The sequence below is a fragment of the Pelobates fuscus genome, chromosome 13 (assembly GCF_036172605.1).
Source record: "Pelobates fuscus isolate aPelFus1 chromosome 13, aPelFus1.pri, whole genome shotgun sequence".
Lineage (NCBI taxonomy): Eukaryota > Metazoa > Chordata > Amphibia > Anura > Pelobatidae > Pelobates > Pelobates fuscus.
In genome coordinates this window covers 4408350-4425272 of record NC_086329.1, presented here as the reverse complement: position 1 = coordinate 4425272, position 16923 = coordinate 4408350, and the positions used below count along the sequence as shown (strand labels likewise).

Sequence of the window (16923 nt, the reverse complement as noted above, 5' to 3'; positions counted from 1 at the left end):
GTGAATAGGGTGAGGGTTCTCTCTCTGGGTTAGTGAATGGGGTGAGGGTTCTCTCCCTGGGTTAGTGAATAGGGTGAGGGTTCTCTCTCTGGGTTAGTGAATAGGGTGAGGGTTCTCTCTCTGGGTTAGTGAATGGGGTGAGGGTTCTCTCTCGCGCGCCCCCTCTGGCTAACTCTCGGCATTGCTAAGATGGCGGCCGTTGACGTCACGCTCGGCCCCTCCCCCCGAGCTGTGATTGGCGGGCGGAGTCACGTGGTGCGAGTTGCTCGGAGCTCGCGGCGGAGAGAGGACACTGAGAGGATTTGCCGCCATGTATCCGGTCTGGGGCCGCTATGGCTCGTTCCCCACCCCGCCTGCCGCCCCCCCGCCCGCGCCGGCTCCAGACACCGCTCCCGCGCCCCCCAGCGCCTTCGAGAGCTTCCGGGACCAGCACCGGGCCCAGCTCGAGCAGCTCCAGCGCATGCACCAGCGGCAGCTCGAGAGCGTGTTACCGGGAGCTCCCCCGGGGGCCCCCCCGGCCGCCCTACCCCCCCGGCCGTACTACAACTACCCTCCCCCGCCCTACGGACCGCCCGTCTACCCCACCTACCCTCCCCCGGATCCCCAGCTCCCCCCGCCCCCGGAGCCTCCCGCCCAGCCCCCGGAACCGGCACCCCCTCCCAGCCAGCCCCCCCCTCCACCTCCCCCGCCCGCCCCGGAGGATCCCCAGCAACCGGCATCAACCCAGGCAGCATCGGAGGTAAGAGAACGCAGTATAATGCACCCCAATATGATGCACCCCAATATAATGTATCCCTGCACCCCAATATAATGTATCCCTGCACCCCAATATAATGTATCCCTGCACCCCAATATAATGTATCCCTGCACCCCAATATAATGTATCCCTGCACCCCAATATAATGTATCCCTGCACCCCAATATAATGTATCCCTGCACCCCAATATAATGTATCCCTGCACCTAATATAATGTATCCCTGCACCCCAATATAATGTACCCCTGCACCCCTATATAATATGGTGCACCCCTATATAATATGGTGCACCCCTATATAATATGGTGCATCCCTATATAATATGGTGCATCCCTATATAATATGGTGCATCCCTATATAATATGGTGCACCCCTATATAATATGGTGCACCCCAATATAATGTATCCCTGCTCCCCAATATAATGCACCCCAATATAATGTATCCCTGCACCCCAATATAATGTATCCCTGCACCCCAATATAATATGGTGCACCCCAATATAATATGGTGCACCCCAATATAATATGGTGCACCCCAATATAATGTATCCCTGCACCCCAATATAATGTATCCCTGCACCCCAATATAATGTATCCCTGCACCCCAATATAATGCACCCCAATATTATGTATCCCTGCACCCCAATATAATGGGGTGCATATAATGGGGTCCACCCCAATATAATGTATCCCCGCGCCCCCGATAGAACGCATCCCCGCGCCCCCGATAGAACGCATCCCCGCGCCCCCGATAGAACGCATCCCCGCGCCCCCGATAGAACGCATCCCCGCGCCCCCGATAGAACGCATCCCCGCGCCCCCGATAGAACGCATCCCCGCGCCCCCGATAGAACGCATCCCCGCGCCCCCGATAGAACGCATCCCCGCGCCCCCGATAGAACGCATCCCCGCGCCCCCGATAGAACGCATCCCCGCGCCCCCGATAGAACGCATCCCCGCGCCCCCGATAGAACGCATCCCCGCGCCCCCGATAGAACGCATCCCCGCGCCCCCGATAGAACGCATCCCCGCGCCCCCGATAGAACGCATCCCCGCCCCCCGATAGAACGCATCCCCGCCCCCCCGATAGAACGCATCCCCGCCCCCCCGATAGAACGCATCCCCGCCCCCCCGATAGAACGCATCCCCGCCCCCCCGATAGAACGCATCCCCGCCCCCCCGATAGAACGCATCCCCGCGCCCCCGATAGAACGCATCCCCGCGCCCCCGATAGAACGCATCCCCGCGCCCCCGATAGAACGCATCCCCGCGCCCCCGATAGAACGCATCCCCGCGCCCCCGATAGAACGCATCCCCGCGCCCCCGATAGAACGCATCCCCGCGCCCCCGATAGAACGCATCCCAGCGCCCCCGATAGAACGCATCCCCGCGCCCCCGATAGAACGCATCCCCGCGCCCCCGATAGAACGCATCCCCGCGCCCCCGATAGAACGCATCCCCGCGCCCCCGATAGAACGCGCCCCCGATAGAACGCATCCCCGCGCCCCCGATAGAACGCGCCCCCGATAGAACGCGCCCCCGATAGAACGCGCCCCCGCGCCCCCGATAGAACGCATCCCCGCGCCCCCGATAGAACGCATCCCCGCGCCCCCGATAGAACGCATCCCCGCGCCCCCGATAGAACGCAGCCCCGCGCCCCCGATAGAACGCAGCCCCGCGCCCCCGATAGAACGCAGCCCCGCGCCCCCGATAGAACGCAGCCCCGCGCCCCCGATAGAACGCAGCCCCGCGCCCCCGATAGAACGCAGCCCCGCGCCCCCGATAGAACGCAGCCCCACAGAGTGTAATGGTTATTGTGCCTAGGTTGTTGATTTAAATAATCTACCAGTGCCCCTCCAAAGATTAGTTTCTAGATCCGCTCCTGACCGGTTAACATTTTTGATGAACAGGGGCCCAGTATATACCGCAGCGTTATATATTACCTAAAACATTGTTTGACGTGGGGCGCCTTGGAAAAATATTAAGGGTGCCTTGAACCTAAAATGTTTGTGAACCACTTACAACTCTAGCATTATAAACGGAAAAAACAAGCACCAATTTAAAGTCTCTAAAGCTATAAGTACTTATGCAATCTATGAGCTGCTGATGATTTTTTTTTTTTTTATTAAGATGGAAAAAAGGATGTGCACATGTGTTTTCTTTTCCTTTCATTGAAGTGTATGTTTTCTGAACTCACTCTCTTTATTGTTGATCAGTTGAAGTATTTCACTACATTTCTAGTTAGTGATATTACTGCAATCTGTCATTCGCTTCAGTGTTCCTCGATCGAATCATCATATTTTCCTTGTGCAACTTTACCTATTCCCGTTCTTTGAGGTGAACAGAGTTTTGGATTGTACCTGTAGTATTAATGAAAATAAATATTTTAAATGAAAATATATATTTTTATTTTGTGCACCCTTATGTTTTAAAAAATTATTATTAAAAGACCACTATAGGCACCCAGACCACTTCAGCTCAATGAAGTGGTCTGGGTGCCAGGTCCATCTCAGATTAACACTGCCTGCTTTAAACATAGCAGTTTCAGAGAAACTGCTATGTTTACAAATGGGTTAATCCAGCCTCTTGTGGCTGTCTCATTGACAGCCTCTAGAGGCGCTTCAGCGTTTCTCACTGTGATTTTCACAGTGAGAAGACACCAGCGTCCATAGGAAAGCATTCTCAATTGGATATGGGCTTGCTAAATGCGCTGGAGAAAGGTGAGTGTTTAACCCCCTTCCTCCCCCTTCAGCCCGGCGGGAGTGGGACTCTGAGGGTGGGGGTACCCTCAGGGCACTATAGTGCCAGGAAAACAAGTTTGTTTTCCTGGCACTATATAGTGGTCCTTTGTCTTCAATGGTTTAGAAACATACCGTATATACTCGAGTATAAGACAAGTTTTTCAGCACATTTTTTGTGCTGAAAAACACTCACTCGTCTTATACTCGAGTCAGTTGTCTGTATTATGGCAATTTTCATTGCCATAATACAGACAAGGACCGGGGGCTGTCAGGAAGCTGTAACTTACCTTCACCGCAGCTCCTGTCACCCCCCTTCTCTCTCCTCCGTCCGTGCAGCTCCCAGGTCAGCTTCCTCTGCAACTCTCGCGAGAGCCGCGGGTTCAGAGCGTTGCCACGGGTTACCGTGGCAACGCTCCGCGCGGCCGCGAGAGTTGCTGAGGAAGCTGACCTGGGAGCTGCACGGACGGAGGAGAGAGAAGGGAGCTGACAGGAGCTGCGGTGAAGGTAAGTTACAGCTTCCTGACAGCCCCCCTCCTACAGCCCATCCACTGGACCACCAGGGAGTGAGAGCCCCCCTCCCTGGCCAGCTAACAAGCAGGGAGGGGGGACGAAAAAAAAAAAAAAAATAACAACATTAAAAAAAATATATATTACAATAATAATTAAATAATAATAATTAATAAAATGCCCACCCCCACCAATGCTCTGCACTCACACACACTGCATTCATACACACACTGCACTGCATTCATTATATACACACACTGCATACATACACACACTGCACTCATACACACACTGCACTCATACACACACTGCACTCATACACACACTGCACTCATACACACACTGCACTCATACACACACTGCACTCATACACACACTGCACTCATACACACACTGCACTCATACACACACTGCACTCAATTCATTATATACACACTGCATTCATACACACACTGCATACACACTGCATTCATACATACACTCATACACACACTGCATTCATTATATACACACTGCACTCATACACACACTACACTGCATTCATTATATACACACTGCACTCATACACACACTGCACTGCATTCATTATATACACACTGCACTCATACACACACTGCACTGCATTCATTATATACACACTGCACTCATACACACACTGCACTGCATTCATACATACACACTGCACTCATACATACACACTGCATTCATTATATACACACTGCACTCACACACTGCACTCATATACACACACTGCACTGCATTCGTTATATACACACTGCATACGCACTGCACTCATACACGCACTGCACTCATATACACGCACTGCACTCCATTCATTATATACACACTGCATTCATACACACACTGCATACACACACAGCATTCATACACACACACACTGCATTCATTATATACACACACTGTAAATAAATATTCAGTTAATATAACTTTTTTAGGATCTAATTTTATTTAGAAATTTACCAGTAGCTGCTGCATTTTCCACCCTAGTCTTATGCTCGAGTCAATAAGTTTTCCCAGTTTTTTGGGGTAAAATTAGGGGCCTCGGCTTATATTCGGGTCGGCTTATACTCGAGTATATACGGTAAGTGTTTTGTTTAAGAAATGTAAAATCGTTTTCTTGCTTGCGTGTCAATAGAGCCATAAAACTGCTTCATATACTGTTTCATTATGATACAATATGATTTCCCTTCTCCATCTAGCCAAACATTAATCCACCTGAGGATCCCGAACAGGCGCAGAGGCTGAAAACTCTACAAGAGGCTGCAGCTCACTGGCAGCAACATGAACAACACAGACTGGGTTTTCAGTACCAAGGAATAATGCAGAAGAATGCCGCTTTACAGCAGCTTCTGCAGCGCTACCAACAGATTACCCAGCAGCCACCACACCTTGCGGTGAGTCACTGCGATTTGCTGTAAGGCGATCTGTGCTTGCTGTAAGATTATTTTGTATTGACAGTGTTTGTTTTTTTTGTTCAGGCTATGTCTGTGGATGTCCAACTGCAAAACTTTGAAATGCAATATAAGCAGTTCCAGTCCCTGCAGCAGGAATGGGAGACCCAGTTCAAGAAGTGGCAGGAATTACTTCAGACGTATCCTCACAAGGACAACATGCAGGAGTACCAATTGCAGTGGAAGTCATGGCATACACAAATGAAAACCACCAGATCTTACTATAAGGAAAGAATTTCGTCTTTGAAAAGTATGAAGCAGCAGTATGGAGGCAGTCACTACTTGGGAGGGGTTCCAATGATCCCGCCATATCCAGCATACCCTCAGCTTATCCCTCCGCCAGTTCAACCATCTCTGCCAACAGCAATGACCATACCCACACCTTTTACAGCAGATACCTCACTATATTCAGTCGCCCCGCCAGTTACAGCCACTCCTTTTACTGAAGTGCCTCCCCCATTACCTCCAGTAACTGCTAGCTCGTATTCTGAACAACCACCTCCACCGCCCCCACCACCACCGCCTGTGACCACAGCTACTTTTTCAGAGGCTCCTCCTCTTCCTCCAGATAACTCCATAACACTTGATCAAGCTCCTCCTCCCCCACCACCGTCTGATTCATATTCTGAGCTTCCACCGCCTCCTCTGCCACCTGTCACATGTGCCGCTTGTACTGAACCACCAACTTCAGTTTCAACCTATTCCTATCCTGTGTCCGTAAATACATCCACTACTATTTCTTCTTCTTTATCCACTGTGTCTGACCCCGGCCCCCCTCCTATGCCTCCAGCTAATATACACTATCCACCTGCCCCTCCTCCTCAGTTGGATACTTTCAGCTATATTACATCTGCCTCATCAACTTCCTATCTGCCAGAACACATGCCAGCCAATCCGCCCATTTCCACAAGCACATACTTGACTCAATTTGGACAGTACTTGCCACCTATCCCTTCTGCTCAGACACCGCAATCCCAAAATATGACTTATCCACCATTTCACATGACTGATCCAGCCAAGACTGTCCCGGATTTTTCTTCAGTCCTCCCTACTGCAGAAGTGAACAATCAGAAACCTAATGATCATAACAAGTCAGCTGGACAATCTGAGGCCATTCCTCCTCCTCCCCATCAGCTTATTAACTCAATGCAATTTTTAGGACCAGGAGGACCCAGGTAAGGCTCTTGAATCATGGTTTATATTTATTGATCATTTCTTTGCACGGTAGTTGATATGCATTAATAGGTTTTGTTGAAAGTCTAAAGGAAAACTCCTAAGGTGGTTATTTTAGTTTTTAATGTATTCATCCTATCCAGATAAAAATATGTGCAGTGCATCCCATGAAAAGTGATTAAGAATTGAAATGTACACCAAACATGGAAAAAGTAAAGAGAAGTTGTGTACAGTCACTAGAGGTGTGTCTGCAGCACTGACAAAGTAAAATTAAATGAATACATATAGCTAGGAAAACAAACATGTATTACTATATCTATAGTGCTGGATTACATTTTTAGGTGACTTGCCCCTTTGGAGTTAAAAGGTAGTTTATTTACCTTTTCTCCACCAACACTTATTTCTTGCCGTGGCTGTCCCCGCCTCCATGGATGAGATCATTCTTGATGATCTCAGCCAATCCAATGCTTTCCTATAGGAAAACATCCATCAACATCTTCTCATAGAGATGCATTGAATCAATGCATCTCTATGGGGAGTGTTCTGGAGAAGCTGAACGTAGGTTCTGCACACATTGCTACACTGAACTAGATAACGGAGTGACAGCCAGTAGAGGTGATACTAGCCAGCAATGTAAACCTGGTCTTTCTCTGAAAAGACAATGTTTACTTTGCATGCTATAGACACCAGAACCACTATATGAATCAGTTGGGCTTCTGGTAACTATAATGTCCATTTAAGCATGTGACACAGAAGCCCCTGTAGAATAGCGTTGATTCAGTGCTTTCATTTAATTTTAATGGCAGTGGTGGACAGGACAGAAACACTAAATATTTGTGTTAAAGAAACTGAGTGACTTGTCAACATTTGCATATGTACCCAGTGAATGTCAAGCTTGATATTGTCGTAAAGAAATGTAAATAAAAAGTTCAGCACTGCAAGAACTTAAAATTAGAGTGATTGCTCAATATATACAATTTTACCATAAAATGGGTAAAGAGAATTATACCTAAAAGACAAAAATAAGTGTTTTTTAGATTTCCCTATTAATCCTAAAATTAAAATAAACTCTTAATCCTATATACAAAGTCACTACAGATAGTTACATAGGCTGAAAAGACACATCTGCCCATCAAGTTTAAAACCTGTTTAAATCTCTTTGCAACAAATTATAAAAAAAACTACTTGTTGACCCCAGAATAGCAGTTAAATTTCTCCTTGGATCAAGAAGTTATGACCTCACTAAAAATTATATTTTGCAAGTATTCAGTCAGTAGCTATTTAAACAACTGTACAGACTCTGATAAAACCACCTCGTCAGGCAGAGAATTCCACATCCTTATTGTTCTTACGGTAAAAACAAAAAACCTTTCCTTTGCCTTAGACTAAATCTCTTTTATTCAAGTATAAACGTGTGACTTTATGTATAGTCATATTTATGAAAATATTTTCAGTCAATGGTTTGTATTGGCTCTAAATACATTTGTATAATGCTATCGTATGCCTTCTGAGGCGCCGTTTTTCCAAACTAAACCGATCTAAATTTAACCTTTCTTCATAACTAAAATGTTCCTTTCCTTTAATTATGTAGCTCGTCTTTGCACTTTTTCTAGTGACATGATATCCTTCTTTAGAACAGGTGCCCAAAATTGCAAAGCATACTCAAGGTGTGATCCTACAATTGATATGTAAAGAATTTATGCCCTTATTTATACATGACAAAACCTTACTGGCCTTGGCAACTACTTATTGACATTGCACATAGTTGCCTAGTGTGTTGTCTGTAATCTTTCTATTGTGTTAACCCTAATTCACTACCATTTAGGGTGTAAGCTGCTTGTGCATTCTTTACTCTGTACAGTCCCCATATACTTCTATAAACTTGTGCTACAAAGTAGAATCTTGCCACATAATATCATAACATATTTGAAATCTGTAGCACTATTTAAAGCCACATTGTTGCAGAAAGGGGAGCAGATAATGGGTTATATACTTGCCTCTCCATGCACCACCATCATTTTCTTGCTACAATGCAACTTCTGTTCAGGGAGACTTAATTGAACAGGAGTTGTCACAATTCTACTCTCTGCATTAATGAAACTTTAAAATAGGGTCTGTTGGGGGGTTGGAAATGGTTTTCAAAAACTTTATTTTTAAAAATTTTAAATATAGAGTTTGTGTATAACCGTTACTTTAAGTTTAGTGATTGTCCAGCTAAAGGGAGTGTCCCTTTAATATTTGTCTAGCAGTAGATAAAATTGATGTCCCTAATTCATAAATGTTGTTTATTCGTATTAATATTTGATACATTAGATATATATTTTGTTTTATTGCAGATTTTCTTCCCAAGGCCATGGATTTTCATCACAAAGAGTTGAAACGCCTAACTCAGGAGCGCAAGGTTTCCGTGATCCTCGTCCAACATTTGATGGGAAAGCTTTTGGGTGTCAGGCCTCCAGCATTCCAAATCTTGAACCCAAATCGCAAAGTACTGATGTTCGATCCAGCCAGGGCCCAAGCACTGCAAATAACTTGGGACAAGTTCCTGAGTCCAGTTGGATGAAATCAGACAGTTCTGATATGTCAGCACCACCATCTGTGGTTAATCAGGCATCCAAATGTTTTGCCCCTGGAAACGTGAAAGCACTAAATGACAAAGATAATGTTGATCAAATACCTGGACTATCGCTAGGGGAAGAATCTGAGAAAGAGAGCGATGACAATGCGGCTCAGTCTGCTGCAACTGGTAAAGATTCTTCCAGCTTGAGCACTACTTTGGAGAGAGCTTCAGATGGTTCTGGTCTGCGTAGGTGGGATCAGGCTGAGCCTCATCTAAAGGGTAATTTGGAAAGGTCAGGGAAATGTTCAGAACAAACATGGGATAAGAAGTTAGGTCCTTCACTACACGGGCAAGAAAGGATGGGCATGCAGCAGGGTGTCCGTAGTGGCAGGTGGGATAGACCATCAAACATTCCAAGTGGACCACAAGAAAAACCTAGCCAATCTTTGGAGGGTAGCTGGGGTGGTCGTGAACGATCTCTAAAAGATAGGTGTGATCCGCAAGATAATTCCCTTTCTACTAAGTGGGGTGGATCTGAAGACCGTACTGAGGGAGCAAGCTTGAATGACCAACCTCAAAGTCACATGTCTGGCACAAGTCAGGCACCTAAAGCTAGTGCATCTGATCCCTCTTTTGATGATGCAAAGGGTTCCTTACCTAATAGGTTGACAGATACTAATGTAGCTTTGCATAAAAAAACGAGTAGTCCTCATGAGCTTTCATATGGTGATCCTAAGACCACTACTCAGAACTGGAGTGCCCCTGCTGTACCTCCCAGTGCCAGCTGGGGTGGATCAGCAAGTAACATGTGGGGTCGTACTGAAGCTAGTCATAAGTGGGGTTCTGGTAGCATTGAGAAGTTTGAAGGAACACCTCATGGTAGGTTTGGAGGGCCTGACATGCCCCCTCATGAAAAGTTTGGCGGGCCATCTCTGGACAGAATTGCAGGTCCAAGTATGCTCCTGCAGGAAAAAAATAATGGGCCACCTCTGGACAGGATTGGTGGCCATGGCGGGCATCCACCAGACAAAATTGTAGACTCAAGTCGATCCCCCCAGGAAAGGATGGGAGGTCCCGGCGGACCCCCCCAGGAAAGGATGGGAGGTCCCGGCGGACCCCCCCAGGAAAGGATGGGAGGTCCCGGCGGACCCCCCCAGGAAAGGATGGGAGGTCCCGGCGGACCCCCCCAGGAAAGGATGGGAGGTCCCGGCGGACCCCCCCAGGAAAGGATGGGAGGTCCCGGCGGACCCCCCCAGGAAAGGATGGGAGGTCCCGGCGGACCGCCACATGAGAGGATGGGAGGTCCGGGCGGACCGCCACATGAGAGGATGGGAGGTCCGGGCGGACCGCCACATGAGAGGATGGGAGGTCCGGGCGGACCGCCACATGAGAGGATGGGAGGTCCGGGCGGACCGCCACATGAGAGGATGGGAGGTCCGGGCGGACCGCCACATGAGAGGATGGGAGGTCCGGGCGGACCGCCACATGAGAGGATGGGAGGTCCGGGCGGACCGCCACATGAGAGGATGGGAGGTCCGGGCGGACCGCCACATGAGAGGATGGGAGGTCCGGGCGGACCGCCACATGAGAGGATGGGAGGTCCGGGCGGACCGCCACATGAGAGGATGGGAGGTCCGGGCGGACCGCCACATGAGAGGATGGGAGGTCCGGGCGGACCGCCACATGAGAGGATGGGAGGTCCGGGCGGACCGCCACATGAGAGGATGGGAGGTCCGGGCGGACCGCCACATGAGAGGATGGGAGGTCCGGGCGGACCGCCACATGAGAGGATGGGAGGTCCGGGCGGACCGCCACATGAGAGGATGGGAGGTCCGGGCGGACCGCCACATGAGAGGATGGGAGGTCCGGGCGGACCGCCACATGAGAGGATGGGAGGTCCGGGCGGACCGCCACATGAGAGGATGGGAGGTCCGGGCGGACCGCCCCATGAGAGGATGGGAGGTCCGGGCGGGCCCCCCCATGAGAGGATGGGAGGTCCGGGCGGGCCCCCCCATGAGAGGATGGGAGGTCCGGGCGGGCCCCCCCATGAGAGGATGGGAGGTCCGGGCGGGCCCCCCCATGAGAGGATGGGAGGTCCGGGCGGGCCCCCCCATGAGAGGATGGGAGGTCCCGGCGGGACCCCCCATGAGAGGATGGGAGGCCCCGGCGGGCCCCCCCATGTAAGGCTTCATGACCCTGATGTGCTTCCACAAGACCGATTTGACATCGGATTGAGGATGGAATGTACTGATGAGCTTCCTCAGGACTCGTTTAGTGCCCCTGATAGATCCACTTGGGACAGGTTTGGCAGTCCCACACGAGACCGGTTTGGTGATCATGATGAGCCTATGGAAGACAGATTTGATGGCCCAGAGGGGCCACTTCTAGAGAGGTTTGGTGGTTCCGATGAGTCCACGCTTGATAGATTTGATGTGCCTCCATGGGAAAGGATGGGTGGCTCTGATGGACCCCCACAAGACAGATTTGGTGGTCCACTAAAAAACCGATTTGGTGATCGTGGCTGGCCTCCTCGGAATAGGTTTGGTGGCACCCCTCAGGACAAATTTGGTGGCCCACATTGGCCTGTGAGGGACCGATTTGGAGGCCCAAATGATCCTCCATGGGAAAGATTTGGTGGTCCTCCACGTGACCGGTTTGACGGCCCCCCGCATGAGCGGTTTGGCGGCCCCGACGGCCCCCCGCGTGACAGGTTTGACGGCCCCCCGCGTGACAGATTTGGCGGCCCCCCTCGTGACAGGTTTGGCGGCCCAGACGGCCCCCCGCGTGACAGGTTTGGCGGCCCCCCGCTTGACAGATTTGGCGGCCCTGACGTCCCCCCGCTTGACAGATTTGGCGGCCCTGACGTCCCCCCGCTTGACAGATTTGGCGGCCCTGACGTCCCCCCGCTTGACAGATTTGGCGGCCCTGACGTCCCCCCGCTTGACAGATTTGGCGGCCCTGACGTCCCCCCGCTTGACAGATTTGGCGGCCCCGACGGTCCCCCGCTTGACAGGTTTGGCGGCCCCGACGGTCCCCCGCTTGACAGGTTTGGCGGCCCAGACGGTCCCCCGCTTGACAGGTTTGGCGGCCCCGACGGTCCCCCGCTTGACAGGTTTGGCGGCCCCGACGGTCCCCCGCGTGACAGGTTTGGCGGCCCCGACGGTCCCCCGCGTGACAGGTTTGGCGGCCCCGACGGTCCCCCGCGTGACAGGTTTGGCGGCCCCGACGGTCCCCCGCGTGACAGGTTTGGCGGTCCCCCGCGTGACAGGTTTGGCGGCCCCGACGGTCCCCCGCGTGACAGGTTTGGCGAACCAGACGGTCCCCCGCGTGACAGGTTTGGCGGCCCCGACGGTCCCCCGCGTGACAGGTTTGGCGGCCCCGACGGTCCCCCGCGTGACAGGTTTGGCGGCCCCGACGGTCCCCCGCGTGACAGGTTTGGCGGCCCCGACGGTCCCCCGCGTGACAGGTTTGGCGGCCCCGACGGTCCCCCGCGTGACAGGTTTGGCGGCCCCGACGTTCCCCCGCGTGACAGGTTTGGCGGCCCCGACGTTCCCCCGCGTGACAGGTTTGGCGGCCCCGACGTTCCCCCGCGTGACAGGTTTGGCGGCCCCGACGTTCCCCCGCGTGACAGGTTTGGCGGCCCCGACGGCCCCCCGCGTGACAGGTTTGGCGGCCCCGACGGCCCCCCGCGTGACAGGTTTGGCGGCCCCGGCTTTGTGCCTCTTGATAGATGGGAAAATCCCGATGATCTCCCACATGATGATTCGCCCAGTCTTATCAAAGCCGCAGGAGAACCATCCCAGTGGATGGGCGCCAGAGATGCACAAAATAACAAAATAGGTCAACCAGAGTCACATGGAGACAAATTAAATCTATCAAAAGGGCAGCTTGGGTTAAGTGTGGCGAACAGATTGAAGCAGCATAGTGGTCCGTTTGAGAGCAATTTGGAGGGTCCTGGTGGTCTCCTTGAAAGCAGTAATAGCATAGTTGGGGAAGTAAATAAAGGTGCATCACAGGTTGCAAACAAAGAGACAGAGCACACTGGGGTAAAATTAAGCTATCAAAGTCAGTTTCGGAAGGTAAATCAGAAGTCTCAAGTTGCAGCTACTACAATAGATGTCACTGTTGCATCAAATGAACAGGCAAAGTCTGGTGCCACTCAGGCCCCTGCAGGTCCAAAGGTAGGACCTGATCAGGCTCTTGTGGACCTGAAGATAGATGCAGCTCAGACCCTTACAGTTCCAAAGGCTGGCACCACTCAGAGCCCCACAATTACGAAGGTTGGTGCTCTTCAGGCCCCTGGAGTTCAGAAGGCTGGAGCCGCTCAGGCCTCTGCAATTCCGAAGGCTGATTCTGCTCAGTCCTCTGCAGTCCCAAAGACTGGTATCATTCAGACTAAAAGTCCAGAAGTAGGGGGTTCACAAGCATCTGATTCTTCACAAGTCTCTGCCCTCCTCAAAGCAGAGGTGGAGAAAATATCTGTGTCTGACAAAAAGGGATCACTTCAGGTATCTATAGCTGCTGAAATTGGGTCACCACAAAAGCTTGTGTCGAAGACAGATATGCCAAATGAACCTGTACCTCCAAAGGCTGCAGAGCCACAGACCCCAGTATCTCCTGAAGAAAATGATAAGGCTGGTAGTCTACCTCCATGTACCCAGCCAACTACTGAGCAAAAGTCAGAAATGTCAAGTGTGCTTCCTGAATTACAAAGTAAAATGTCTACTGCTAGCATAGTAGCACCAAATGAGTTGAATGTTCAAAATCAATCCAAGAGTGCTAGCAAGATTCCTCCTGGAGCAAGCATAAAGACACCGGGTACAAAGGAAAGTGTTGCTGTAGACAAAGGCCCATCACAGGCGAGCAGTGTTTCCGCATCAAGCTCTGTCAAAGGCAGTACTGCAGTGCAGCCCCTAGCTAAAAATGATCACCCTGTTATTCAAGGGGCAAACAAAGCACCATTTCAAACAACCCGGGACATGAAAGAAAGCAAACCATTTGCTAAGTCAGCTGACCAGGAAGCTAATAAAGGACATATTCAGCAGGTAGCTAATGAACATGTTCAACTTAACCAAGATTCAGCAAGAGGAGGAGCTTGGTTTTCTGGGCAGGACAGATTAGGTCCCCCAATTCCTCAAGGAGTAGGTGGGCCAAGGGAGCATGGAAAACCTTTGATTATTGACTCTGTTCACGGTACTGAGCCTTGGTCCAGTTATGGCCACATGCCAGAAAACATGGAGGGGCGATTAGAAAGAGGGAGAGGGCGTGCAAGAGGAATGATTCGTGAAAGAGCTCCTCCAATACCAGGAAGTCGTGATGTATTGGAAATTTTGCGTAATAGAGGTCCTGGCCCAAGAAGCCATTTGGGTCAAGAGAGACCTCCATTTGAAGATCTTCCAAATGAGGCACCTTTTGTAAGAGAGGTCTTACAAAGAGATAGATTCCCTGAGGAAGAGAGGTTTCCTTTAAATCTCCCATTTGATGTGAGGAGGAGAGATCTTGCTTTGGAGAGAGAGCGACTTGACAACTGGGAAAGAGAGCGATATTGGAGAGAACAAGACATCAGGGAGCCTTTAGACCCTATTTCTAGAGATGACCGTTTACCTTTTCACCACTCTCCTTCCTTTGTTCCTTCTCTGCCTCGTGACTTGGATACTAGACGGGACCCATGGCGGGATAGACTTCCTGAAAGGCAAATGGAAAGAGGACTTCAACCATATGATATGTATGAACTAGACCGTAATAGAGACTACTCCAGGATGCCAGAGGACATGGAATTTCTTCGCCGAGATAGGAATTATCCTCCTTATCAACCAGTTTCTCCTCACCATCCACTATCTCCTCTCCGTCCTCGTTCTCCCTTACCACCACTTCCACCTCTTGACAGATATTTGGAAGACCGATGGCGGGAAGATAGAGAGGTAATAGCAGAGAGAAACTTTAGAGAGCGTGGGGAGCTCAGGATTCGAGAATACCCTGAACATCCTGATTTATGGCAGGAAGGTCGAAATAATTTTCCCCCTGAAAGGGTGGAATGGGATCGCATGGAAGGTCAGTGGTATCCACGTGAAGACCGGTCAGTGGATGAGATGAACTCCCTTCCTTCTATGCCACCTGTAGCACCAGTACCATCCATCCATCATGGACAACCCAGATTGTCTGTTGCAGAGACTAGTACAGAAAGTGAGCCTGCAACATCTGCTGCTGGTGTTTTGGCACTGAGTCAGAGACAGCATGAAATTATCCTGAAGGCTGCCCAGGAACTGAAAATGCTAAGGTAAGTGGAGCTCTGTCATCCTGTGGGCACTGCATGCTAACAGGTGCTTTAAAGCTCAGGATTGTATGGTAAATTTCACTTCAAACAGAATCTCAGATCACTGTTACAACTTGAGTTATTATGAAACATCCACAGAACGTGTGTAATCACACATCAAATGTGTGGCTTAAAAGATAATCTTATCCAATGTTTACCTCCCCATGAATATGGATTCCAGACAAGGATGCAATTGGTTACCGAAGCCCTAACATTAATAACATCACACAAATTGTGGTATGCCAGTGACAAGCTGGGAAAAGGCAGCAGTATATTTAACTTTTCATGAACAGTGTATTTGTATATTTTCTTTAGCAGTTTGGATAGTGCAATGAGTAAATGAATGAAACCTCATTCCCTATAAAATGACACAGACAGGTGCATAGCTTACTTATATTGGTGGCCTTGACTGCTTCATCAATCTGGCATGGTTTGTGTTTTTGCACTGTGCAGCTTAACAATGCTTGCCTTGCATAGTTAATATCATTCCTTTTGTGCATGTCCCTTTTAGAGCCATGGCTTCTGACCATTCATAATAGCACCATACCACATAGAGAACTAATGGCTGATAGCAGCATTTTGGTGGAGGAACATGCTAAGGAATAAGGAATTGCTTTCAGGCTGACTGGCCTGAAATACATAACCAGGAGCACTGTGTAATTAGTGAATTGCTAGCTTGAGCAATGGCTGGACATAGATTTGTTAATGTGTTCCTTTTTACACAGGGAGCAAAAAGAACATCTGGGCAATGTGAAACACTTTTTTGGTGAGTCAAAGACTTCGGAAGACTCCCTTAAGCAGAATACTTTGCCCAGTGCTGATCTACCCTCAGGGCAAGCTGTTTACCAGGTAAAATGATGATTATTGGTAACATTCGTTGCTCAGGAGCCCTTGTACCAACAGTGATGGGAAATGTTAATTTGTATTTTATGCGTCAGTAACCTTCCACTGCCTGTAGTATTAGCTCATTTTCTGAAAGTGCAAAAAAACTGGTGAAATCCTACAACAGAGACCTAACCTCAACATCTGAGGAAAGGGATTTAGGGGAGATTATTTCTGATGACTTAAAGGTAGGCAGACAATGTAATAGAGCAGCAGGAAATGCTAGCAGAATGCTTGGTTGTATAGGGAGAGGTATTAGCAGTAGAAAGAGGGACGTGCTCATGCCATTGTACAGAACACTGGTGAGACATCACTTGGAGTATTGTACACAGTACTGGAGACCGTATCTTCAGAAGGATATTGATACCTTAGAGAGAGTTCAAAGAAGGGCTACTAAACTGGTTCATGTATTGCAGGATAAAACTTACCAGGAAAGGTTAAAGGATCTTAACATGTATAGCTTGGAGGAAAGATGAGACAGGGGGGATATGATAGAAACATTTAAATACATAAAGGTA

At 49.7% G+C, this 16923-nt stretch overlaps 1 protein-coding gene across 1 annotated transcript in view; it reads left to right on the top strand.

Moving 5' to 3' along the window:
• The first annotated feature begins 310 nt into the window (after positions 1–310).
• YLPM1 (YLP motif containing 1) overlaps positions 311–16923 on the top strand; it is a 41704-nt gene continuing 25091 nt past the window's right edge. The window contains exons 1-7 of the mRNA XM_063439996.1: positions 311–739; positions 5226–5420; positions 5505–6652; positions 8987–12001; positions 12323–12478; positions 12908–15487; positions 16249–16372. Coding sequence (XP_063296066.1) covers positions 311–739; positions 5226–5420; positions 5505–6652; positions 8987–12001; positions 12323–12478; positions 12908–15487; positions 16249–16372 — 7647 coding nt within the window. The remainder of the gene's footprint in view (positions 740–5225; positions 5421–5504; positions 6653–8986; positions 12002–12322; positions 12479–12907; positions 15488–16248; positions 16373–16923) is intronic.